Consider the following 21,781-nt stretch of genomic DNA (forward strand, 5'->3'; position numbering starts at 1 on the left):
GGCTTGTTACCCTAAAAGTAAGGTTAAGACCCTACAAATGAAGTTTTGGAGCCTACAATGGAAGGTTAAAACACTAAAATGAGGCTTTCAGCCTTGAAAAGGATGTTTGGACCCTAAAATTGAGGCCTTGAACAATAAAGATGAGGCTTGGAGACCCAAAATGAGGTTTTGTTCCTTGAAGTGAGAGTTTTGATGATTAAATCGAGGCTTTGTGCCCTAGAAATTATGTTTTGGACTCTAAAAATAAGACTTTGGAAACAAAAAATGGTGCTTTGGGCCATAAACAGAGGCTTCAGACTCTCTAAATGTAGATTTTGACTGTAAAGAAGTGACTCTGTCCCTACAAATGAGAGTTTACACCCTTAAATGAAGTTTTGGGCCTTTAATATAAGAGTCCAAAAATAAGACTTTGAGCTGTAGAAGAGGGATTTGGACCCCAGGAATGAGAATTTGGACCCTAAAGTTGAAGCTTTGAGCCCTCTAAATGAAGGTTTGGAAACCAGACTGAGGCCCCGGACTCTGAAGTGAGCTTTAGTGTCTTCAAATGAGGTTTGGACACTAAAACTGAGGCTTTAGAAATGAAAACTGAGGCTTTGCCACTGAAGAATAAGCGTCAGACCCAATTTTAGGTTTTTGACCTAAAATGAAGGGTTGAACCCTAAAACTGAGGCGTTGGACTCTGTAAAGGAAAGTTTTGGCCCTCAAAATTCGGGTTTGGAAAATGAAAAAGTGGCTTTGGGCCCTAAAAATTCCAGAGCAGATCCTAAGAATTAGGTCCCTGAAAAACAGACTCTAAGAAATGGACTCTCTGGTCTCTGAACAATGGACTCTAAGAACTGAGGCTTTGTGCCCTAAACGTGAGGGTTGAGCCTCAAAAAATGAGATGGACCCTGGGGGTGGCCCACGGGGTGGCCAGAGGGGGCACCTGGGATTTAAATGGGATAAACTGGGAGAGAAATATGATAAAGAGCCTCAGCTCTACCCTAAGTGGAAGAAAAAAGCCCAGCCCAGCAGATCTGGGCTCAGCCTTGCTCTCTTCTTGCCCAGCTCCTTCTGGCCCTGGGTGGAAGTGAGCCCAGCCCAGCAGAGCTGAGCTCAGCCTTGCTCTCTCCTTGCCCAGCCCTGGGTGAAAGCTCAGGTGTCTCCCCTGCCCCTGCGCATAGGTGCCATCCACCCCTCCCCGGCTGCACTCGCCTCCTCTCCTTTGCCCTCCAGGGACATTCCGACCTTCACGATGTCATTCCAAGTGCCTGGTTGCCCTCTATTGCCCCAAAAAGCCAGTTTCTTTCCCCAACAGCCATGGCAAAGGTCCCTGGGGAAGGTCCCTCCCATGGGACCACGCTGGGCTGATCTCAGCGCCACTGGCCAACTGCCAAACCCTTCTCCCCCTGCTGCGGTTGCAACCGATTAAAAAAGTCGACGCTCTTTTGCAACTTTCCCCCTTTATTTTTATTCCTCTTTTTCCTGATGGCTCCAGCCAGGGCCTCTCCGGCCCGGGGAGATCTGCTCCTCGGCGCGAGGCATCGCGGGGAGCCGGGTCCCCTCATCCCTCCATCGGTTGCCCCAAAGCCCGGGTGTTCATCGAGGGGCTCCTCGAGCAGGTTGGCCCCGGAGTTCCACGTCCGGAATCGTTTTCCCACGTTACTGCAACACCGGCCAGAATTTCTGAGGAGGAAACTTCACAACACTCTCCATCTTATCCTCCGTAGCGGCCATTTGGGCCCGTCACAGGAGGCCTCCTCGAGCAGGCTGGCCTCAGAGCTCGTCGTCGACAAAACAGCTATGACGGGTGTTCCGAAGTACGAGGCCTCCTGAGGAGGGGAGGGCTTGGCTTTCCGGGTCTTTGCATCTGCCAGCATTTTTTCCACCATTCCTTGTCCTCGTCTTCCTTCTTCTCGTCCTCCTTCTCCTCCCCATCCTCCTCTTTCTCCTCCCCATCCTCCTTCTCCTCGTCGTCCTCCTCCCCATCCTCCTCCTTCTCTTCCCCATCCTCCTCTTCCTCCTCCCCATCTTCCTTCTCCACCTCCTTCTCTTCCCCATCCTCCTCCTTCTCTTCCCCATCCTCCTCTTTCTCCTCCCCATCCTCCTTCTCCTCGTCGTCCTCCTCCCCATCCTCCTCCTTCTCTTCCCCATCCTCCTCCTTCTCTTCCCCATCCTCCTCTTTCTCCTCCCCATCCTCCTTCTCCTCGTCGTCCTCCGCCCCATCCTCCTCCTTCTCCTCCCCATCCTCCTCCTTCTCCTCGTCCTTCATGTCCCCATCCTCCACCTTTCCCTTTTCCTCCTCCTCCTTTTCCTTTTCCTCCTCCTCCCCATCCTCCTCCTTCTCCTCGTCCTTCTTGTCCCCATCCTCCTCCTTTTCCTTTTCCTCCTCCTCCTTTTCCTTTTCCTCCTCCTCCTTTTCCTTTTCCTCCTCCTCCTTCTCCTCCTCCTCCTCTGCAGCTCTGATCCGTCAATGCCTGCGCTTGGGCTCGGCTCTGCTTTGACGCTTGGTCTTTGAGCGCAGCTTTGCCCTTGGCTTGGCCGGTCCCAGGCTGCTTTTCTCCAGAGGAATCCCCCAGGATCACCGGCTGCTGCCTGGAAGGACACAACGGCAGAGAGGTCTCTACCTGAGCACACGCTGGGTTTGGGGCCGCATCCTGCCCCCCATGACTCTCTTTGTCATGAACAAAATCCCCAGAGCTGGGCCCCGCGGCTGACACACGGCTGTCCCCGTGTCCCCAGACCATGCTGGGTCTCTCCTGAAGGGCTGGAGAAGATCCAGCCCTGTGAAACTGGGGGTCCCACTAGCCCCATCCCACCCCTCCGATGGGCAGTGATGGGCGGCGAGTGCTTGGGGCTGGGGAATGGGCTCTGGCTGGGTCAGAAAATCATAGAATCACAGAATAGTTTGGGTTAAAAGGGACCTTTAAAGGTCCCTTTAGTCCAACCCCACCCCTGCCACGGCCAAGGACATCTTCAACCAGAGCAGGTCGCTCCGAGCCCCGTCCAACCTGACCACGAATGTTCCCAGGAATGGGGCATCCACCACCTCTCTGGGCAACACGACCCTGTGCAGACCCCCAGCCCTGAGCCTTCAGCCTCACCTGACCGAAGACTTTATCTTCTTCCTCTTCTGCCCTGTGATCTCCCGGAACTGTGGTGGTTCCTGGTTAGGCGAGCTTGGAGCAGCGAACCCAGGACATCCCACTGGAACTGGGAGGAGAAACCTCGTCAGAAGAGCATCGCTGGGCCGCTGCTGGCCCCGGTGACACGCAGGGGTGCTCCGGCCCCTTCCCCAAAGGTCCAAGAGGGCCGTTCTGCTCCCCTCGCAGCCGCCATCGCAGCCTCTCTGCCCCCAGTTCCCCATTGTCGTGGTTTTGTGACGGCGTCGTCAGCTCCCGGTGAGGAAGGAGGGAGCGGGGAGGTGACAGGGACTCTTTGGGGGGTCGTTTCTTGGCGGGGAGGAGGCGGCCTTGGATCACCATCCTCCCACCACATCCTTGGGCGCATCCCACCCCGGGGCTCCGTGTTGGTGAAGCCAATGAGTCGTTAGGACAAACGGCTGTGCCGAGCTGGGGGGAAGCTTTGGCACAAGTCGGAGCCCTTTGACACTCAGCGCCGGTGATTTCCAAGTCAAATGACAGAATTTGGTTGCCCGCACTGTGGAAAGGAGCCGGGAGCTGCTTTACCTTGTCCAAGAGGTGGCAGAAACTCTCTTCTCGTCTGCTCATCCTCGCCAGGGACTTGTCTCGAGGTCTTGAGAAGAGCCCTGAGAGGTGGTTTGTGTACAAATTCCATTTCAAGCCTGGGAACGAGGAGAAGACACCGCCGTGACCCAGAGCACCACCAGCCCTTGCCACTCGCCGTGCTCACCGGCAGATTTTGGCATTGCCGTAAAGGCTGGTTTTTTTCCCCAACTCTACCATGTTTCTCCCCAAGTCCACCATGCCCCATCCCCAAGCACAGTCCTGGGAAAAGGAGTCACCCAGCAAAGAGTCCAGGCCACCATGGGAAGGAAGTGTTGCCTAAATTCCTTGATCCTACCCATCAAATCTGCCTTATGGGAGCGACCACGGCCTGGGGACATCGAGAGTCGCTGCCGGGTGTCCCCATGGGAGGACACTCGTGGGGTCACAAGGAGCAAATGTCACCTTGAGAGCGGCTACAGCCGCCAACGTACTCACTCGGGAAAGATGACGACATGGCCAGAGAAACTCAGGGAGGCCACAGGTACCATCCGGGACACCACCATGTTCAGCAGCCGGGGGACCTGCAATGGAGGAGCTCCAAGATGGTGGGATGTCCTCAACATGGCTGTGAGGCCGTATTGGAGGAGCTCCAAGATGGTGGGATCTCCTCAGCATGGCTGTGAGTCCATATTGGAGGAGCTTGAGGCAGGGAGAGTTGGTAGGACCATCAACTCTCACCTGGCTGTGTCTCCTGCCAGGCCACCGCCATGGGACTGCCCGCGCGCGCCACGGAGAAACAGAACCACTCACCTTGAAAATCACTTGTTTCAAGTTCTCCTTCCCAGACAACATCTCCAGGAAGTCATAGTAGAACTTCATTTGCACCGTTTTGCCTTCAATGAGGAGCACCCCGATGTCCTTCAGGACGAAGGCGACGTTATCCCCCTTCCCCAGGCAGTAAGAGAGGAGGGACACGGTGCCCTGGATGCAGCCCGCCGCTTTCTGCCGGGACACCGAGGCGGCTGCGGCCACCTTGGAGTATTTGAGGGGCTCCAGCTCCTTGTTGCCTGAAAAAAACCACACGAGGGGGGTGGAGACGTTCACCCAGTGGCCCTTCCGCAGGCGCTTCCCAAGGCAAAACGATCGTTGCCTCCCCCAGAAAGAAAAAAAACCCAAATTTTGGGCTCTGCTCCACAGACGGGGAGTCACTTCTGAGAACCTTCTCAGCCCCAGGGAAGGGACGCGATGACCATGAAGCCAACCGGGGTTTAATCCGCCATCTTACCGGGCAGGTAGGCCTTGTTGTCCGACAGGTTGCAGACCTCAACAAGGTTTCTGGCCAGGCGAAAGACGGGCCTGTGGATAGTCACGGCCTCCTCTCCAACCTGGATCTGTCTGGAGACAACGTCGAAGCAGCCGAGGGCGGGAATTCGGACACCCTGGAACAGAAGAGAAGGAAGGACCCAAGGGTGAGGACGGCAGAGGGAAGAGCTGGAGGTGGCCCTGACCAGGGATGGTGCGTTGGGATGGATCCTGCCCGCTCCCGCTTGGGGAGGAGACGCTGAGTCCTCCCCCTCTGAAAAAGTCAGGGCAGGAGCAGCCTGGAGAAGAATTTGAAATCCAAACGCTGGTCTATTTGAAATAGATTTTAAGGCCTAGTGAAACGTGTTCGGGACTGAGCGATCTCGTCGTATTACCAAGGCACCGGGGTGCTGCTCAACAGGCCTGAAAAGTGTTCTTAGCCCGCTTCTTGGATAGTCCCAACCCAAGGCTGCTCTAAAACCCAGTCAAGCTAATCCTATGGAGGCACTTTTAACAAAGGATGATTAATTGACTAAACACAGGGGGGTTGCTAGATTAAGAGAATTTAGGATATCGAAACTGCTCACTCTACCTAAGCTTTTCGTAGAACATCTTGGAGTCTTTCTCAGAATTGTGTGAGATAATAATATCATAAATAATAACTAAGAAAAGATGAGAATCAAGAACTAAAAGGTTGAGTGGAAACTTCTAAAGACTTTGGACTCAGGTAATAGATTTAGAAACAGTGTATAAACACCGCGAGTCTTTCGGACATTGGCCACTCACTGAGGTGTTGGCCCAACTCTGAGTTGTCAATAAAGCTAAGCCTAGAGATTCTTTAACAAGCCCGAGGGCATCCGGGGGGTCTCCAGCGCCCAGGATCAGCCCTGAGGTCCACCACCACCTCCCAGAGGTGATACCACCCTGGCCCAAGCCCTGTTTGTCCCCCAGCGGGGACTTTTGGGGTGAGTTTCCCACTTTCTGAGGAGGGAAGAGAGACGACAGGCCGTGCCCCGGGGCCGCGGGGACTCCCCATCTCTCTGGGCGGACAAGGAGGATGCAGGTGTCACCCCACCTTGTGCAGCACCAGCTGTTCTTGAATGCAGCCGGCCACCGCGTCCCAGACGGCTCTTCGCTCTGGAAAACAAAGGAAAACCAGGTCACGCTCCACATCCACCAGCTCTCAACCCTCCCAACGTCTCCTCGAGCTCTTGTGCATTGGACAATGGGAGTGTCATCGCTGTCCCCAGGAGGAGACACCCCTGAGGTGGCTCCAGTGCTGAGTCTCCCCCACACAACCCTCAACCCGCTGGGCACCACAATGGCCCGGCAGTGGCTGTGGGTGCCTGTACCTTCGGCGGTGACGCTGGGCATCATGAAGTTGTGCTCCATCCCATCCCAGAAGTCCATCCCACGCAGCCTCATGCTGGCAGGACGCTCCTTAACGGCGACAGCCGGGTGGGAGCTCATCCTTGCTCGTCCTGCGGACGCTCGCTGGATGGCAGGACCCACCGCTCTGCAGCTCTTATACCCTCGTGCGCATGACGTCACAGTGATGCAGCTGCTGATGGGAGCGATGCCCACTGTGACATGGCCACCGCTGATTGGCTGGTCACGGTGACGTGGCCACCGCTGACCCGCTGCCCTCTGCCACGGGGCTGCCACCGGCTCCTTCCTCCCTGCCCGGTGCCCAGCTGACGTACGCCTGTGCTGTCTCAGCCCCAGAATCCTGTGTTTTCTCCTCAAACCAGCAGACAGCACAGGGAAAACGTGCTCTTGTCGATCAGCCCGGCACGAGACGCTTCTCCATCCCCCATCGTGCCAAATCCTGATTTTCATCCTAGTTGCCATGATCACCAGTGGCTCATCCACTCCCGGCTGCTCCAGCGGGATGAGCCCTCAGGGGCTGAATCGGAGCGCTCCAAGCGAGGTGTCCCAGGGCCTTTCCAGTGCCCAGCAGCGCAGTGATGCTGTGCTTGACGCACCCCAGGACACGCTTGGCCCTTCGGGCTGCCAGCACATGCTGTTGACTCCTATTCAACTTGCCATCAACCCAGACCCCCAGATCTCTTTCTGCGGGGCCACTCTCCAGCCTCTCGCCCCCCAGTTTGTGCATAGAACCACGATTACCCCATCCCAGGTGGAGAATCCACCACTTGCTCTTGATACATCCCATACGTTTGGTGACTGCCCAGCTCTCCCGTCTACCCAGATCTCTCTAAGGAATCTCTACCCTCGAGGGCACCCACAGCTCCTCCTACTTTAGTACCGTTGGCAACTTAATGTACATTTGACTCCTGTGCCCGGATCATTTATAAAAACATTGAAGAGCGCTGGCCCTACAGCTGAGCCCCGGGGAACACCACTGATGACTGGCTGCCAGCCTGATGTAGCGCCATTTACGACAACGGTTTGAGCCATTTGTGGTCCCCAAAGCTGCATTTTGAGGGCTGAAACCCTCATTTTCAGGGTCCAAACCTGTCTTTTATTACCCACAGCCTTTTTCTAGGGCCCACAGTTTCACATCTAGGGTCTAAACCCTCATTTTTAGGGCAGAAAGCCTCTTTTAGAATCACAGAATCATTCAGGTGAGAAAAGACCCTTAAGATCATCCCGTACCCACAGAAATTAACACTGCCAAGGCCCCACTAACCCATGCCCCCGAGCACCACACCTACACGTCTTTTCAATACCTCCAGGGACGGTGACTCGACCACTGCCCTGGGCAGCCTGTTCCAGTGCCTGGCAACCTTTCTGGTGAGGAAATTTTTCCCAGTGTCCCATCTAAACTTTCCTTGGTGCAACGTGAGGCCATTTCCTCTGGTCCTATCACTTGTTACTTGGGAAAAGAGACCGACTCCCACGAGCAAGAGTCCAGCCCTGCTCCAGCCCCACTGCTCCAGCTGCATCCTCCTTCCCTGCCCTGCAGCACACCCCGCCCAAGGGCAAAACCAGTCATCTTTATCTCGTCCCCTCTTCCCAACATTAACAATGACTAGATAAAACATATCAAAGGAGACGACATCAGGAAAGGCACGTGGACCGTGATCTGTGCTGTCAGTTCTAACAGCTGGTATCCTTCAGATTCCAGGGAGCTGAAATTTCTCTTACAGCCAACTTGAAAATTAAAACTATTCTCACTAGCCAAGAATTTTTCTCTAAGGACAGAAAACTACTGGTTTGCAATCTGAAGGTTCTTACTCCACATCGCACTCCTGCAAGTGAGGAATTGAATTAAGACCAGGCTTTTTTCCTGGCAGCTTCTCTGCTTGTCCAGAGAAAGAGGGTGGGAGGGTTGGAAGTTTATTTGAAAGCTGAGACGGATTTTACAGGATCCCAGTTATTTAGATTTTCCATTACGCTGAGCCATCACAAATGCATGGCTAGGTAGGCTTTTTTTAAAAATACTTGTTCAAATTAATCAGATCTAGTAATAAATGAATGCAGGAAAGGCTTTTACCTTTACAATCCTTTCATCCGTGTCTCCTGATTACGCTTCCCTCTACTGCTGCCCAAATCCAGATGGTTTATGCTTTGGGCCATTTGTTTCACGTACAGAAACTTTATTTTCTCCCACACACCCTCACCCGGGGTGTCCCGCGAGACCACAACGCCCAGAGAGGAGGAGGAGGAGGAGGATGAGGGAAGCTTTAGCCCATCCTGCCCCTCCCGAGGGGTCTCAGGGCACAAAAAGGCACCCCCACGCCAAGCTGGCACGTCGCCATTTGTCCCAGCACCAAAATCCTCTCCTGTACTGGGGAGCTGGGCTGGTTTTGACTGGGCACTGGTCGGTTGGTGGTCAGCAGTTGGTTTCATTGCCATCACTTGTCCTCCTTAGGTTTCATTTCCGTCTCTTTGCTAATTTTTCCTTTTCATGACAATTTATTATTATTGATGTTACTTTAGTTCAGTTATTGAACTGTTCTTATCTCAACCCACCACTTCTCTGACTTTTCCCTTTCCAATTCTCCTCCCCCCATCCTGCTGGGGGGGAAGGTGCTTAGTTGCCGACTGGGGTTAAACCACGACACCAAGTGGCAATTTTGCCTCTCAAAAAAACCCCAAAATCCCTTCAGGTACCAGCAGTAGCGTTCCCTTACTGGGTGCAAGACAGCACTAGAGAATTAATAGAATCGGAGAATCAGAATAATTCTGGTTGGAAAAAACCTTTAAGGTCACCGAGTCCGGCCGTGAACCCAACACTGGTGAACCCACCACTAAACCGCGTCCCGAGCGCCACGTCTACGCGTCTGTTAAATACCCCCAGGGCTGGGGACGCCACCACCTCCCTGGGCAGCCTGTCCCGGTGCCAGTTAAACTAACATTGATTTTCAGTTCTCCAAGTAAAAAAAATGGATTTTTTTCTTTTTTTTCCTGGAGGCTGGCAGAAGAACATCACCACCAGCACAGCCTTTCTTAGCATGACAGTGGGCTAATCAACCTGTGGCAGCCTGCATGGTAAAGAACATGCTTCCACCGAAACGAGTGGTTGGGTGGTTTGCTTTTAATAAAATAAAAGAGATACTAATAATAAATTCTATAGTTCTTTAATAAATTATTATTTGCAGTCAGAACTTTACAGCAGGAGAGAGAGAGACAAACCAGAAAAGCACCCAGTGAAGGAAAACAAATGTCCTAAATGGATCTAAACATCCCCACGGCATTTTGGGAGCACTCCTCCCAAATCAGGGGGCTCTTATTTTTGTCCCCCCAGCATCACACAGGCATTTCTGCTTGCTGCCAGGTCACCTCCGCACCAGCACAGCACAGAGCGTGAGTCAAGGCTTCTTATTCTACAGGGAGACAGAAACTGGAAAAACTCCGGGGGGGGGCAAAAAAAAGCACGGATTTGAGAGTGTGTGTTAAAAATAGCTCGAGGGAAAGGGCAGGAGAAGGGCTGGGGTGCTGGCCAACAGGCTGTCAGGGGTATGGGCTTGTAGCTGCAGCTGTGTTTAAAACAGTGGGTTGCTACCAGCCTGCAACAAGCAGCAGGTGCCTGTGCTGCAGGAACTCTCCATTCCTCTTGAAAACAGCGGGGACTGTTTGTAAGAATGAAATTAAATATTTGCTCTAGGTAAGTGTGCTGACAAAAGGAGTGAAACTGAAGGGGAAAAAACCCCCATTCAGTGGAAATGTTTCCTCCTATGGATTTGTCTCTCGGCCCCAGCACAGCACTGGCAGGAAACAGTTCATCACGCGTGTTCTGCTGCCATGACAGAGCCGCGGTCCAAGCTGGTTTCCCACGCTGGGGACATGATAGAGGTGCCCCCGCCGGGGAACACATGGAAATGAGACTCAGCTGCCATTGCTTGTGTCTGTCAGAAGCACCTGCAATATTTGAAGGCTTTAGGACCGACAGCCAGGACAATGGCAGGAAACACCAGATGAGGGCATCAGCATCTGGTGACAGTATAAACCTTCTGTTTAATTAAAGACATCTCAAGCTCCAGGGTGAGGCTGTTTATAGAGAGTGGGGGAAGGAGAAGCTCCTCAAACTACGGCCTGTTGAAGTAGCCCATTTTTGATCTCTTCTGGTAGTGGGGTCTTACGAATTTATGGCAGAGTGTAATAAATCAGAGTAACGAGTGCCATCGGCTCGCACCTGCTGCTCAGAAACCATGCCTGCAATCACCAGCTCCAGGCTGAACCAGCTCAGCTTTTCATCAGCTTCTGCAACTCTGCAGTGTGAGGAGAAAAATCTTGTCCCGTTGCAAGCAGGACTGGAGGAAGGCAGCACATACCTGTCTAAAGTAGCACTTAAACCAGGGCATCAGTGCTGGGAAGCCTCATCTCCCAGCAAACCCACCCAGACACCCAGTGCCCAAGGCAGGAGGCAGCGGGGTGCACCTTGGGGTAGCACCAAGGCTCCCCATCCCCAGCTCCTCGCCGGGGGTTCTCCTTCTCCGGCTGGGCTGCTCAGCTGGTGTTTTGCAAGTGGGAAACTGAGGTGGAATGTGATAAAAGACGGGAGGATCGGAGCAGAAAATAGAGCTGAAGGAAGCTCTAAAGCGTTGCCAACATAAGCCACCTCTGCCCGTGGGTGACAGCTCCAGCCAGCTGAGGTGCCACTTCCTTCCTGGACCGTGTGACCTGCAGGTCTGGTATGAATTTGGATGAGCTGTGGGGGGATGTGGGGTAGGGGAGAACTTTGTAGAGTCTGGTGATGGTTGGACTCGATGATCCCGAGGGGCTTTTCCAACCTGAATGATTCTGTGATTCTGTTTAGGGGCCCCAGGAGCTCTGTCCTGCCAGGGGGGTTGTGCCTTGCCCGCTGCAGGGGCTGCAGAGCCGGGGGCAGTGGCCGTGGCCCAAGGGGCGGGTGTCCCCGGGGGGCTCTGGTGCCTGTGACATCACAGAGGAGAAGTCACCGAGGGATGTCACCAGGGTGCCAGCCGGCAGCACCCGCTGCAGTACGGCTCGGGCCAGCGGTGGGTGAGGCTGGTGGGGGGAAGGCTGGGCCGGACGAGGGCCGGGGCAGAAGCTCTGGCCCCTCAGGGGGGTTTCTACAGCCGGGGCGAGGGCGCAGCCGCTGCGGGGAGCGCCTGGGGCAGGGCAGGTGCCGCCCTCGGGGCTGGGCGCAGGGGTGCCGGGGCTGCCAGCCACGGCCAGTGCCCGGGGGCTGTGGGGAGATGTCCCCGTCCCTGCAGCGCTCACCACCCTCCCCCTTACTGCCTCCCAGCTCCCTCGGGCCCTCTCCCACCCGGCCCCAGCCCCGGCATATTCTCCCCTGCTGCCCCAGCCGCCACCTCCCTCCCACCCAGCCCCACTGAGCCCCTTCTCTCCCTCCTCCTCCTCCAGACCATGGCTGTGTTCATCACCCGCGTCCTGACCCTGCTGAGCATCGTGCAGTACGTGCTGAGAGCCGGGGACCGGCAAGACGCGGCCACGCAAGAGCTCCTGCGGCAGCACGAGGAGCAGGAGCAGCAGGAGATGACCCGGCTGATGGAGGAGGTGGAGCAGAGCAGCCAGGAGCGGCGCGGCCTCGCTCCGGAAGGCCTGCTCCTCGGGGCCTGCCAGCACTGGTGGTTCTGGGCCTCCGCCGACGCCCTGCTCGTGCTCTTGGGGCTCTACTGGCTGCCCAGGCAGAGCGGCGCTGACGGCGACAGCAGCAGCCAGCGGGGAAGCGCCAGCGGTGCCGAGGAGCAGAGAGGGGAGGACGAGGACTGCGAGGGCAAAGCAGAGCCCAGTGACACCCTGGCTGGACACAAGCCTCTGCAGAAGGCGGGGAGCTCCGTGGCGCCTGCCAAGCAAGCCCGCCCCAACAACTCCCTCCTGACGGGGCCGCATCCAGCCTTGGGACAGGGCAGCGCCTACGAGTGCCCCCAGAACAACATCCCCCAGCGCCTGCTGCTCGCGCCCCCGAGACCACCCCTGGGACACATCGTCCGCCAGCGCTGGGCACCGCGGGGGCTCTGCCGGCAACGCGCTGCTGCACCCCCGGCAGCTCCTGACGGGGAACGTGCTGCGCCGCCTCCTCTGCCCCGGGAGCACCCCAACACCAGCCGGGTCCCCGCTTCCCGCGCAGCCTCTGACCCGCTCCGCTGGCACGCTGCTCCAGCTCGGAGGCGCAGGAGGGCGTCAATAAATACCCAATAGAAATAATATTTATTTTATTATAAAGAAATAGATAAATACCCTGAAGAAATCCCCAATAAATCAGTTTGGTTTAAGCAATCCCGTGTCCGTGAGTGCCTGGGCAGCACTGTGCTGGGGAATGTCACCCCTTGGCTCCATCTCCGCCCTGTAACAAACAGATGAAGTTTGTTGATGAATTTACGTTTGCAGTGGTTACACTCAGACCTTTAGTGCCTCCTTCTCCTCTCTCTCTTCTCCTGGTGTTCCCCACATGCCCTCCTCCCCGCAACTGTTAACTGTGACCCGAGGCAGACGTGACCACGACCCCTCAAGCCTTCTGGAGGTGCAGGTGGGACTGAACAGGGTGGGGGCACTCGGAACAGGCTCACCCAGGCAGGCTGGGCACGGTCACCCCCACGTCTCTCCACCAGCACTTGCTAACGCTGGTCCCCTGGGGTATCCAGAGCTGCAGGCAGGGAACGGGAAAGCAGCTCCTCTAACACCAGCGTTCAGCCCAGAACTCTGCCTCCCCAGCGCCCAAACGGGACAAAACTCAAACTGGGCCCCTTCTCCTCACGCCGGGTCAGAGTTTGGGACGCCAACGGGATGCCACAGCGTGGGAAAGCTCCAAGGACACAGCCTAAGGGAACCGGAGCTCCCCGGCTCTCAGAGTAGTTCTAGAGCTAAAGCGGGGGCAGACATCAACTCCACATCAGGTAAGACAGGCCAGCGCTCAGCCCTGACCCGGGAAGGCAGCCTCCTCCCGGCCTGCCCAAGGGCTTCCAACCCAGCACACTTTCTTCCCAAAGCAGGACGCTGCCTTATTGCGGTGTGACGCCACTCACCCGCTCCTGGAGACGGCACCAGAGGGACACGGCACAAGCCATCAAGCCGCTGTCTGCGAGCACCAGAGCCCTCTGGGGACTGTTCTTCACCACGGGGCCCCTGAGAGAGAAAACAGGAGACAGAAGAGATGGTGAGACATTTCAGCTACGGCGGAGCTAGCTGTGGGCAACAAGACTGAGACTGAGCCCTTTTGCTCGGGGGAAAGTGCACACCAGAGAAATACCCGCTGAACAGAAATCTCCAGCTAAACAGAGGAAAAAAAGCAGATTTGAGGAGCACAACATCGCAACAGACTACCACAAGACTTCTTTTGTACGGTACTAGAGTGTAAACACACTCCACATGCATCAAAACTGGTCCGTAACTGTACATTCCATACAATTGCTCCCTCATTATTTAAACATAATTTAATACACAGCAATCTGTATTTCTGTGCAAATCAGTATCTAGAGAATCCAAACCTTGCCTCTTCCTCTGGCCAGACGCATCTTTCACCTCAACGTGCACCGAGAAGCATTCGGAAAACCCCAAAGCGCTTGTCTACAAAACCCCAGTAACACCCGTAGCTAAGGAATATTTGGAGAAGCCGCTGCAGAATTCATGGTGAGCGCAGACAACATCACCAGTGGAGGAGCTTCAGCAGCACAGTGTTCCCAGAGCTGGCAGCTTCTTTAGCAGATGAACCTCAACAGCTCTGCCCGCTGCGGTTTTTGCCCCGGAAGGTACCGAGTTCGTTTCTGCCCCTCAGACACTTCTCGCCGCGTTTCCTCCCCCCGGCCCTGCCGAGGCCGCATGCACCGAGCTCAGTGCCCGAGCAGAGGCACCGATTCCCCTCCGAGCACCCGCCGCTTCTTCCCCCGGCAGCCGATCGCCCGCTCAGCCCCGCTGCCGGCTCCCCCGCCCCGCTGGGACGAGCGGCCGGGCCCGGAGACCCCCCGCCCCTCCCCAGGCCCAGGCGCCGGCGGCCCCGGCCGGGCCCTGCACGCGCCGCGCGGTACCTGCACGCGCCGCCGCCGCCGGCGGAAAGAGCGTCCCGGGGCGGGGCGGGGCCGGGGCAGCTCCGGCAAGGCCCCCGCTAGAGGTGCCCGGCCCAGCGCCTGACCCGCACGTGCCGGCGGGCACAGGGACGCCCCGGGCACGGCAGGACCCCGCCCGGAAGCCGCGGCTCTGAGCAGAGCCCGGCGCCGGAGCCAGCCGCGGGGCAGGGCCGTGCAGCCGCGCTTCCTCTCACAAATAAACCCTTTTTCTGCCCAGTTCAGCCCGTGAGGCTGCGTGCGGGGTGACTTCCCGGTGTTGGGCCCTGCAGCTGCGATCCGCGCCGCGCGGAAACACCCTTCGGAGAGTCCAAGGGAAAGTGTGTGTAACGCTGCTGGCACAGAGCACAGGCAATAAGGTCTCTTTGCTTCTTTATTTTGGGCGGTGGGGGTGGGATGGGGGGAGGGCTCTGGGGGAGGGGTTTGAGGCGTTGCGGGGTGCGTTGGGTTTTTTGCGGGGTTTTCAAGGCGGGTTGGGTGTTTTTTTCCAGCCGATACTTGTCCGGCGTGGCACAGCACTCATCTTCCCGCAGGGCAGTCAGTGGCAGTTCACCGCCATGAAGCTCTTCCTTAAGCAACTCAGACTTTGCACCTGGCGACAGGATTTGTACCGCCCGGCGCCGCGTTCAGAGCGGGGCTGCCAGGGCCGTGGTGGAGCGAGGGCGTTTGGGTGAGCGGCTGCGAAGGAATTTTGCAGCAGGGAGCGGGGCCAGGGAAGGGATCTGACCCCTGGGCTCGGCACTGGTGAGGCCGCCCCTCGATGAGTGGGTTCGGTTTTGGGCCCCTCACTCTAAAAAGGCCATTGAATGACTCGAGCGTGTCCAGAGAAGGGCAACGGAGCTGGTGCAGGGTCTGGAGCACAGGTCTGATGGGGAGCGGCTGAGGGAACTGGGGGGGTTTAGTCTGGAGAAGAGGAGGTTGAGGGGAGACCTCATGGCCCTCTGCAACTCCCTGACAGGAGGGTGCAGAGAGGGGGGATGAGTCTCTTGAGCCAAGGAACCAGCGCCAGGACAAGAGGGAATGGCCTCAAGCTGCGCCAGGACAGGGTCAGACTGGCTCTTAGGAAGGATTTCTGTGCAGAAGGGGTTGTTGGGCGTTGGAATGGGCTGCCCAGGGCAGGGGGGGAGTCCCCATCCCTGGAGGGGTTGAAGAGTCGGGTTGACCCAGCGCTGAGGGATCTGGTGGAGTTGGGAACGGTCAGGGTGAGGTTCATGGCTGGACTGGAGGATCTTCAAGGGCTTTTCCAACGCAGATAATTCTGTGATTCTGTGAATTCCCTGAGGAGTTGAGGTGGGAAGGGGTCTCTGGAGGTCATCGAGTCCACCCCCCCTGCGCCAGCAGAGCCAGTTGTGCAGGACCATGTCCGGTTGGATTTTGAGTAACTCCAAGGCTGGAGACTCCACAGCCTCTCTGTGCAGCCTGTGCCAGTGTTTGACCCACCCTCGCAGTAACAAAAAGTGTGTTTTCTTGTGTGCAGGTGGGGTTTTATGTGTTTCATTTGTGCCCGTTGCCTCTTGCCCTGTTGGTGGGCGCTGCTGAGGAGTGCGTGGCTCCGTCTGCCTCCTTCCATCCCATCGGGTGTTGGTGCACATTGCCAAGATCCCCCTGAGCCTTCCACAGGCTGCACAGCCCCGGCTCGCTCAGCCTCGTGCTCCATCCCCTTCGTGGCCCATCCCCGGACTCTCTCCAGTCTGTCCCCGCCTCTCTTGTCCTGGGGATCCCAGCGCTGGACACAGCACTCGGGGGCGGCCTCAGCAGCGCCGAGCGATTCCCCAGGAAGGCCGGGGAAGGTGCATTCTGCCAGCACTGACAGAAGGGCCTATCCAAGGTAAAAAGCAATAAAATTCCTCCTTCTCGAGAAATGCAGTTAAGTATATATACTGATGGAAAGGAGTAACAGGTTTAAATATACCAGACGTGAAATAACTGTGATGCTGTAAGTCATTCTCAAGGAGAAGGTGCCCGCTTTCACTTGAATCGTCCTGACTGAACATTTACTCGCTTAAGAAGCGTAGCAGTGAGAGAGGCCACGCTCTCTGAAGCTGATAATCTGTTCCTACTGGATAGTATCTAACTCCTGAAAAGCGACCCAGCGCAGCCTTGGTGCTGCAGAGCTGGGAGGGCTGTTCGGGGGCTGCGGGCTGTGGCACACTGCAGGCACTGGGCAGTTTGCCTGAAATACAATTGAAATGATGTGACGAGCAAAGGGAATAAAAGCAACCCCAGCTCTCTGCTTATAAAGAGATTTTTCATAGGATGCAGCAATGACGGCCAGAAATAACACTTTGATCATCTAATTTTACAGTGAAAACCCGTGGTGCTGTCAGGTTCTCATTTCTTGCCCTTTCCAGCATTGTTGAAACTGAAAATAAGGCCATTTCCTCCAGGTTCTTTGCTGCGGGATCAGTCAGAATGAAAACACATTTAAAACTGAGTGATCATACTTGTTTTTTCCCACGCTGATGAAAACACGTGTCTGTGTTTCTCGAGAGCTGTACTTCCCATTCATCCCTAAAGAAGTCATCTTGCTTAAAGCCCAAGAAAACAAGGGTTTTCTTCATGTGTGTTACAGGTTCCTTTGAGGCCCAGAGATAAACGCACCGAATGACAATTCCTGTCTTTGCTGCATTCAGGTGAGTGAGATGGGTTTGTCCCTCAAGAGAAGCCCTGTGAAAACCAGAACTAGTTTTTGTTCATACTGACTCCTGAGTGTGTGTAAAATATGGATAATGTGGGCACCCTTTGAGAAGAATAACCCCCGTCTGTGGTGTACTTTATGAGACTGTATGTTCTGGAAAGGTCCAGAAGGAAAGATGTAGTCGCTTTCAATTAACAGAAGCAAGTTTCTAGAGGCCACAAAACCCCAGTGTTCGCATATTTCCCTTAGCAAGTGGTGACCTAGAGACAGTGTGCTGCAACGTGGGATTCCTGAGGGAGCGGCATCGATTTCCCTGAGATTCCCTAATTTGCTATCCACCCAAACTCCGGTGATAACACAGTGGAGGCAAATCCGTATCATTCTGAACAACGCGGAAACACCTCAAGTCCCATTCCGTGTTACGTGCTAGATGCCATCGCAGGCAATAAAAACTAATAATTTTGTTCCCGTTTTGGTCGTATAAATTTTACAGAGAAGTTTTTTACCTCTTCTCCCACCAAAAGCCAAAGATTTAAGAGCAAGCGAGTGGGGCAAGACAACAGCCAATGAGTTTGGAATTCAGAAATGTTTAGAAATCAGTGAGTTTGTTAGTCAGAAGGAGTGAAGGGAGGGAATGGGCGGGGAGTACAGAAGTAGTGCTTAACTGTGTGCCCAATGAAAAGATTTTATTTTCCCTTTCTTGAAGGAAAAGGGGTTTTTCCCACACCTTTCTAATTGCCTTGAGAAATGCACTACAATCCTCTTCCCTGAGAGCACAGAGCACTGCAGCAGCACCAGCCGTGCTGGATACATTGCTCTGAGCCTTATATTTGGCAACACGATCACGAGCTGCGATCACCCTTTGAACCTGAGCAGTTCCCTCCTAAATCTGCAAAGAAAATTGCAATGATGTGAGCTGGGCATTTAAAAACTATGCTGACAGATCTTTCCACACTCGTCAGCCTTCCTAGCACTAATGCAGTGGGGGTTGGGATGTGCAGAAAGACAGAGAAAACTGAACAGATTCCAGCGTGACGTGAGTGACTGCAGTGGGCTGAACGCAGGGAACCACATGCAGGGTGCTGAGGGACAGCCTGGTTCTCTCGGATGCTCTCGTCAAAAGGCAGCACGGTTCTCATGAACTGAACAGGCATTCTGGGTGAAGGAGGATGGGGAAATGCCTCATCCGGGGAAGGAAACACATAATTGGGTTTTACAAAGTAGGTTTCGAAACCGCGGGTGGAGGGGAGGAGGTGACCTGTGCTAAAAGTGTTGCCTTTTCTTTGAGTAGCCTTTCCAGGCCGTCGCAAATGTTCCCTTTCATCCATTTATTCCCACTGCTCCTTGTTAACTAGTACTTTCTTCAGTACAGTATTTCTTTTTTAGTTTATTTTGGTTTTTAACCACGTATTCTTGCATCTTTCTCTAGAAACATTCTGCACTTCCCTCTGTTCTCTCTGGCTTGCTGGCAGCCCCGTGGGAGATACACACCAGAGCACGTGTGTAGGTCGAATGCCACCTGCTCCCCAGGTACAGTGCAACGGGATTCGGGGGCAGCACACTTTTGGGGTTTCAGTGTTTCACCTCCTCCCAGTTCTGCCAAAACTTGCTTTGGCAGATTGCTCCGCTGCAGGCAAATTCCCTTCCTCTGTAGTCACAACATAGGGATAATCTTCCCAAGAACCTTACAAAACTTCTACAAAATGCAGACGCTGTAACCTCTGGTCCCAGTAGTGTTTTGGTTCAGAGGAAATGGTTCATTCTCAGAGTGAATTCTCTGCCTGCTGCTGCTTCCCCCATATTTAAATTATTTGCTGATGAAGACAGCCATGAAACTCGAGTGTAAAGACATCAGACCCCACAACCTCCTTGAGTAACCACGAGAAAGGGTTTGGTCTATCAGCCAGTGGGGGCAGTTTCAAGCCTCACTGACAGTTACAGAAGGGAAGTTTTCCAAATGTGAGAAACTAACTCGGAGTTTCTGTCATAGCAGCCTGGATTTGGAGCTGGACAGAAACCCAGCGCAGAGCGTGGGCAGGTAAGAATGTTACCAGTGAACACAGCAGCAGAACTGTGTCGTGCTGAGAAATATCAAATCATGGAAGAAAAGAAGAGGCAGAAAACAAAGTTTCTGTACGTGAAACAAATGGCCCAAAGCATAAACCATCTGGATTTGGGCAGCAGTAGAGGGAAGCGTAATCAGGAGACAGGGATGAAAGGATTGTAAAGGCAAAAGCCTTTCCTGCGTTCGTTTTTGCCCTTGGGGGGTGCGTGCTGGAGGGCAGGGAAGGAGGACGCAGCTGGAGCAGCGGGGCTGGAGCAGGGCGGCGATGCAGAGCGGCACAGCCCCCCCCACGGCACGGCTGCAGCCCCCGTCCAGCCCGGCCTGGGGCTTTGGGGGTTGTCCTCACCAAGTACTCTCCAATCAGGGGTGTCTGCCCTGTCTCGGCCAGGAAGCTCAGCCTCCTCCAGCCCAGGAACTCTGCACAGGCGCGGAGGGTGTCCCAGGAAGCCTGCGGAGAAGCAGAGGCTGGGAGATGGCACCAGAGCCCAGGGAAGGAGACCTGGCATCCTCCTCCTCTGGGCTTGGCTTTGAGCTGCGGGGACAGGGCCATCCCGGGATTGGATCCCCCTTCATTCCTGGGGCCATCCCGCGCTCTGGGAGCTGGCCCCGACACCCGGGGGGTCTTTGGGCACAGCCCTGGGGGACAGGGATGGGGGCTCAAAGCACACAGAGCCCGTGGGGACTCGTGTGCTCGGTGGCCATGGGCCGCTGCTGAGCAGGGAAATGTCTGTGCCCAGTTCTCCGGCCCTGCTGGTGCTGGGGCTGCAGGGACCCTTCCTCTGGGCTGGGGGGGCCCCCACCTCCCCCTCCAGCTCTGCAGCAGGGGGGAAGGAGGCCGGTGGACGTGGGACCAGTGCAGCGGGACCCTGCGGTGACACACAATCCCATTGTCCCTCACGGCCAGGCCACCCCCGTGGTGTCAGCACGCCCTTCCCCGTGACACCAGTCACTGATCTCTGACCTTGGCCACGCTCTCGATCTTCTCGTTGGTGTGGAAGAACAGCGGCAGCAGCGCACCCTGCACTTTCTTCACCATGTTTTTTGTGTTTCTCCCCACCGCGGTCTTCAATGCGCCAGAGCTCAGGGGGACATTGGAGGGTTGAGAGCTGGTGGACGTGGAGCGTGACCTGGTTTTCCTTTGTTTTCCAGAGCGAAGAGCCGTCTGGTACGCGGTGGCCGGCTGCATTCAAGAACAGCTGCTGCTGCGCAAGGTGGGGTGACACCCGCATCCTCCTCGTCCGCCCAGAGGGCTGGGGAGTCCCCGCGGCCCCGGGGCATGGCCTGTCGTTTCTCTTCCCTCCTCAGAAAGTGGGAAACTCACCCCAAAAGTCCCCGCTGGGGGACAAACAGGGCTTGTGCCAGGGTGGTATCGCCTCTGGGAGGTGGTGGTGGACCTCAGGGCTGATCCTGGGCGCTGGAGACCCCCTGGATGCCCTCGGGCTTGTTAAAGAATCTCTAGGCTTAGCTTTATTGACAACTCAGAGTTGGGCCAACACCTCAGTGAGTGGCCAATGTCCCAATGCACCGTTTATATACTGTATCTAAATCTATTACCTGAGTCCAAAGTCTTTGGAAGTTTCCACTCAACCTTTTAGTTCTTGATTCTCATCTTTTCTTAGTTATTAGTTATTTATGAGGAGGCCTCCTGTGACGGGCCCAAATGGCCGCTACGGAGGATAAGATGGAGAGTGTTGTGAAGTTTCCTCCTCAGAAATTCTGGCCGGTGTTGCAGTAACGTGGGAAAACGATTCCGGACGTGGAACTCCGGGGCCAACCTGCTCGAGGAGCCCCTCGATGAACACCCGGGCTTTGGGGCAACCGATGGAGGGATGAGGGGACCCGGCTCCCCGCGATGCCTCGTGCCGAGGAGCAGATCTCCCCGGGCCGGAGAGGCCCTGGCTGGAGCCATCAGGAAAAAGAGGAATAAAAATAAAGGGGGAAAGTTGCAAAAGAGCGTCGACTTTTTTAATCGGTTGCAACCGCAGCAGGGGGAGAAGGGTTTGGCAGTTGGCCAGTGGCGCTGAGATCAGCCCAGCGTGGTCCCATGGGAGGGACCTTCCCCAGGGACCTTTGCCATGGCTGTTGGGGAAAGAAACTGGCTTTTTGGGGCAATAGAGGGCAACCAGGCACTTGGAATGACATCGTGAAGGTCGGAATGTCCCTGGAGGGCAAAGGAGAGGAGGCGAGTGCAGCCGGGGAGGGGTGGATGGCACCTATGCGCAGGGGCAGGGGAGACACCTGAGCTTTCACCCAGTGTTGGGGCAAGGAGAGAGCAAGGCTGAGCTCAGCTCTGCTGGGCTGGGCTCACTTCCACCCAGGGCCAGAAGGAGCTGGGCAAGAAGAGAGCAAGGCTGAGCCCAGCTCTGCTGGGCTGGGCTTTTTTGTTCCACTTGGGGTAGAGCTGAGGCTCTTTATCATCTTATTTCTCTCCCAGTTTATCCCATTTAAATCCCAGGTGCCCCCTCTGGCCACCCTGTGGGCCACCCGCAGGGTCCATCTCATTTTTTGAGGCTCAACCCTCACGTTTAGGGCACAAAGCCTCAGTTCTTAGAGTCCAATTTTAGGGCCCAAGGGTTCATTGTTTCTGAGGATTTACAGCCTCATTTCGAAGGTCCAAACCCTGATTTTTAGGGCCCAAGCGTTCATTATTTCT

General features: G+C 55.5%; 4 protein-coding genes across 8 annotated transcripts in view; 2 read left to right on the plus strand and 2 right to left on the minus strand.

Annotated features, from left to right (window-relative positions):
* LOC141916928 (uncharacterized) overlaps positions 1-11,131 on the minus strand; it is a 118,087-nt gene extending 106,956 nt beyond the window's left edge. Inside the window, exon 1 of the mRNA XM_074809857.1 lies at positions 11,061-11,131. The gene's annotated coding sequence lies outside the window, so the exon portion shown is untranslated. The remainder of the gene's footprint in view (positions 1-11,060) is intronic.
* Positions 1,353-16,949, minus strand: LOC141916919 (uncharacterized). The gene is made up of 14 exons (XM_074809834.1): positions 16,898-16,949; positions 16,424-16,598; positions 15,937-16,136; positions 14,390-14,724; positions 13,391-13,490; positions 6,046-6,107; positions 4,954-5,107; positions 4,479-4,735; positions 4,164-4,249; positions 3,669-3,784; positions 3,084-3,192; positions 2,201-2,574; positions 1,714-1,849; positions 1,353-1,644 (listed from the first exon to the last, which is right to left on the minus strand). Exons 1-14 carry the CDS (start codon positions 16,947-16,949, stop codon positions 1,353-1,355), a joined length of 2,448 nt encoding a protein of 815 aa, XP_074665935.1.
* LOC141916939 (uncharacterized) lies at positions 9,494-12,826 on the plus strand. 5 transcript variants are annotated; one of them, XM_074809927.1, is made up of 3 exons: positions 9,494-11,071; positions 11,197-11,402; positions 11,769-12,826. In XM_074809927.1, exon 3 carries the CDS (start codon positions 11,772-11,774, stop codon positions 12,564-12,566), a length of 795 nt encoding a protein of 264 aa, XP_074666028.1. In that variant the 5' UTR covers positions 9,494-11,071; positions 11,197-11,402; positions 11,769-11,771; the 3' UTR covers positions 12,567-12,826. The 5 variants fall into 5 exon arrangements, with proteins under 5 accessions (XP_074666028.1, XP_074666024.1, XP_074666025.1 ...); XM_074809923.1 differs by having other exon boundaries at positions 11,197-11,398; XM_074809924.1 differs by having other exon boundaries at positions 9,494-11,066; positions 11,197-11,398.
* Positions 16,950-20,162: 3,213 nt separating the features above from the next.
* LOC141916920 (uncharacterized) overlaps positions 20,163-21,781 on the plus strand; it is a 137,094-nt gene continuing 135,475 nt past the window's right edge. The window contains exons 1-2 of the mRNA XM_074809836.1: positions 20,163-20,226; positions 20,278-20,339. Coding sequence (XP_074665937.1) covers positions 20,163-20,226; positions 20,278-20,339 — 126 coding nt within the window. The remainder of the gene's footprint in view (positions 20,227-20,277; positions 20,340-21,781) is intronic.

Source organism: Strix aluco, chromosome 32 (assembly GCF_031877795.1).
Source record: "Strix aluco isolate bStrAlu1 chromosome 32, bStrAlu1.hap1, whole genome shotgun sequence".
In the NCBI taxonomy this organism is placed as follows: Eukaryota; Metazoa; Chordata; class Aves; order Strigiformes; family Strigidae; genus Strix; species Strix aluco.

What these genes read in the sequence shown, in the direction of transcription:
- LOC141916939 (XM_074809922.1), top strand. Translation starts at nt 11,147, where the DNA reads ATGATCCCGAGGGGCTTTTCCAACCTGAATGATTCTGTGATTCTGTTT. An exon ending in CAGTACGGCTCGGGCCAGCG is followed by an intron (nt 11,399 to 11,768) that starts GTGGGTGAGGCT and finishes CTCCTCCTCCAG; the next exon opens with ACCATGGCTGTGTTCATCAC.
- LOC141916919 (XM_074809834.1), bottom strand. Translation starts at nt 16,949, where the DNA reads ATGACTTCTTTAGGGATGAATGGGAAGTACAGCTCTCGAGAAACACAG. An exon ending in GGCGGCGGCGGCGCGTGCAG is followed by an intron (nt 13,491 to 14,389) that starts GTACCGCGCGGC and finishes TTTCTCTCTCAG; the next exon opens with GGGCCCCGTGGTGAAGAACA. An exon ending in AGGAGAAGGAGGAGGATGGG is followed by an intron (nt 1,850 to 2,200) that starts GCGGAGGACGAC and finishes AAATGCTGGCAG; the next exon opens with ATGCAAAGACCCGGAAAGCC.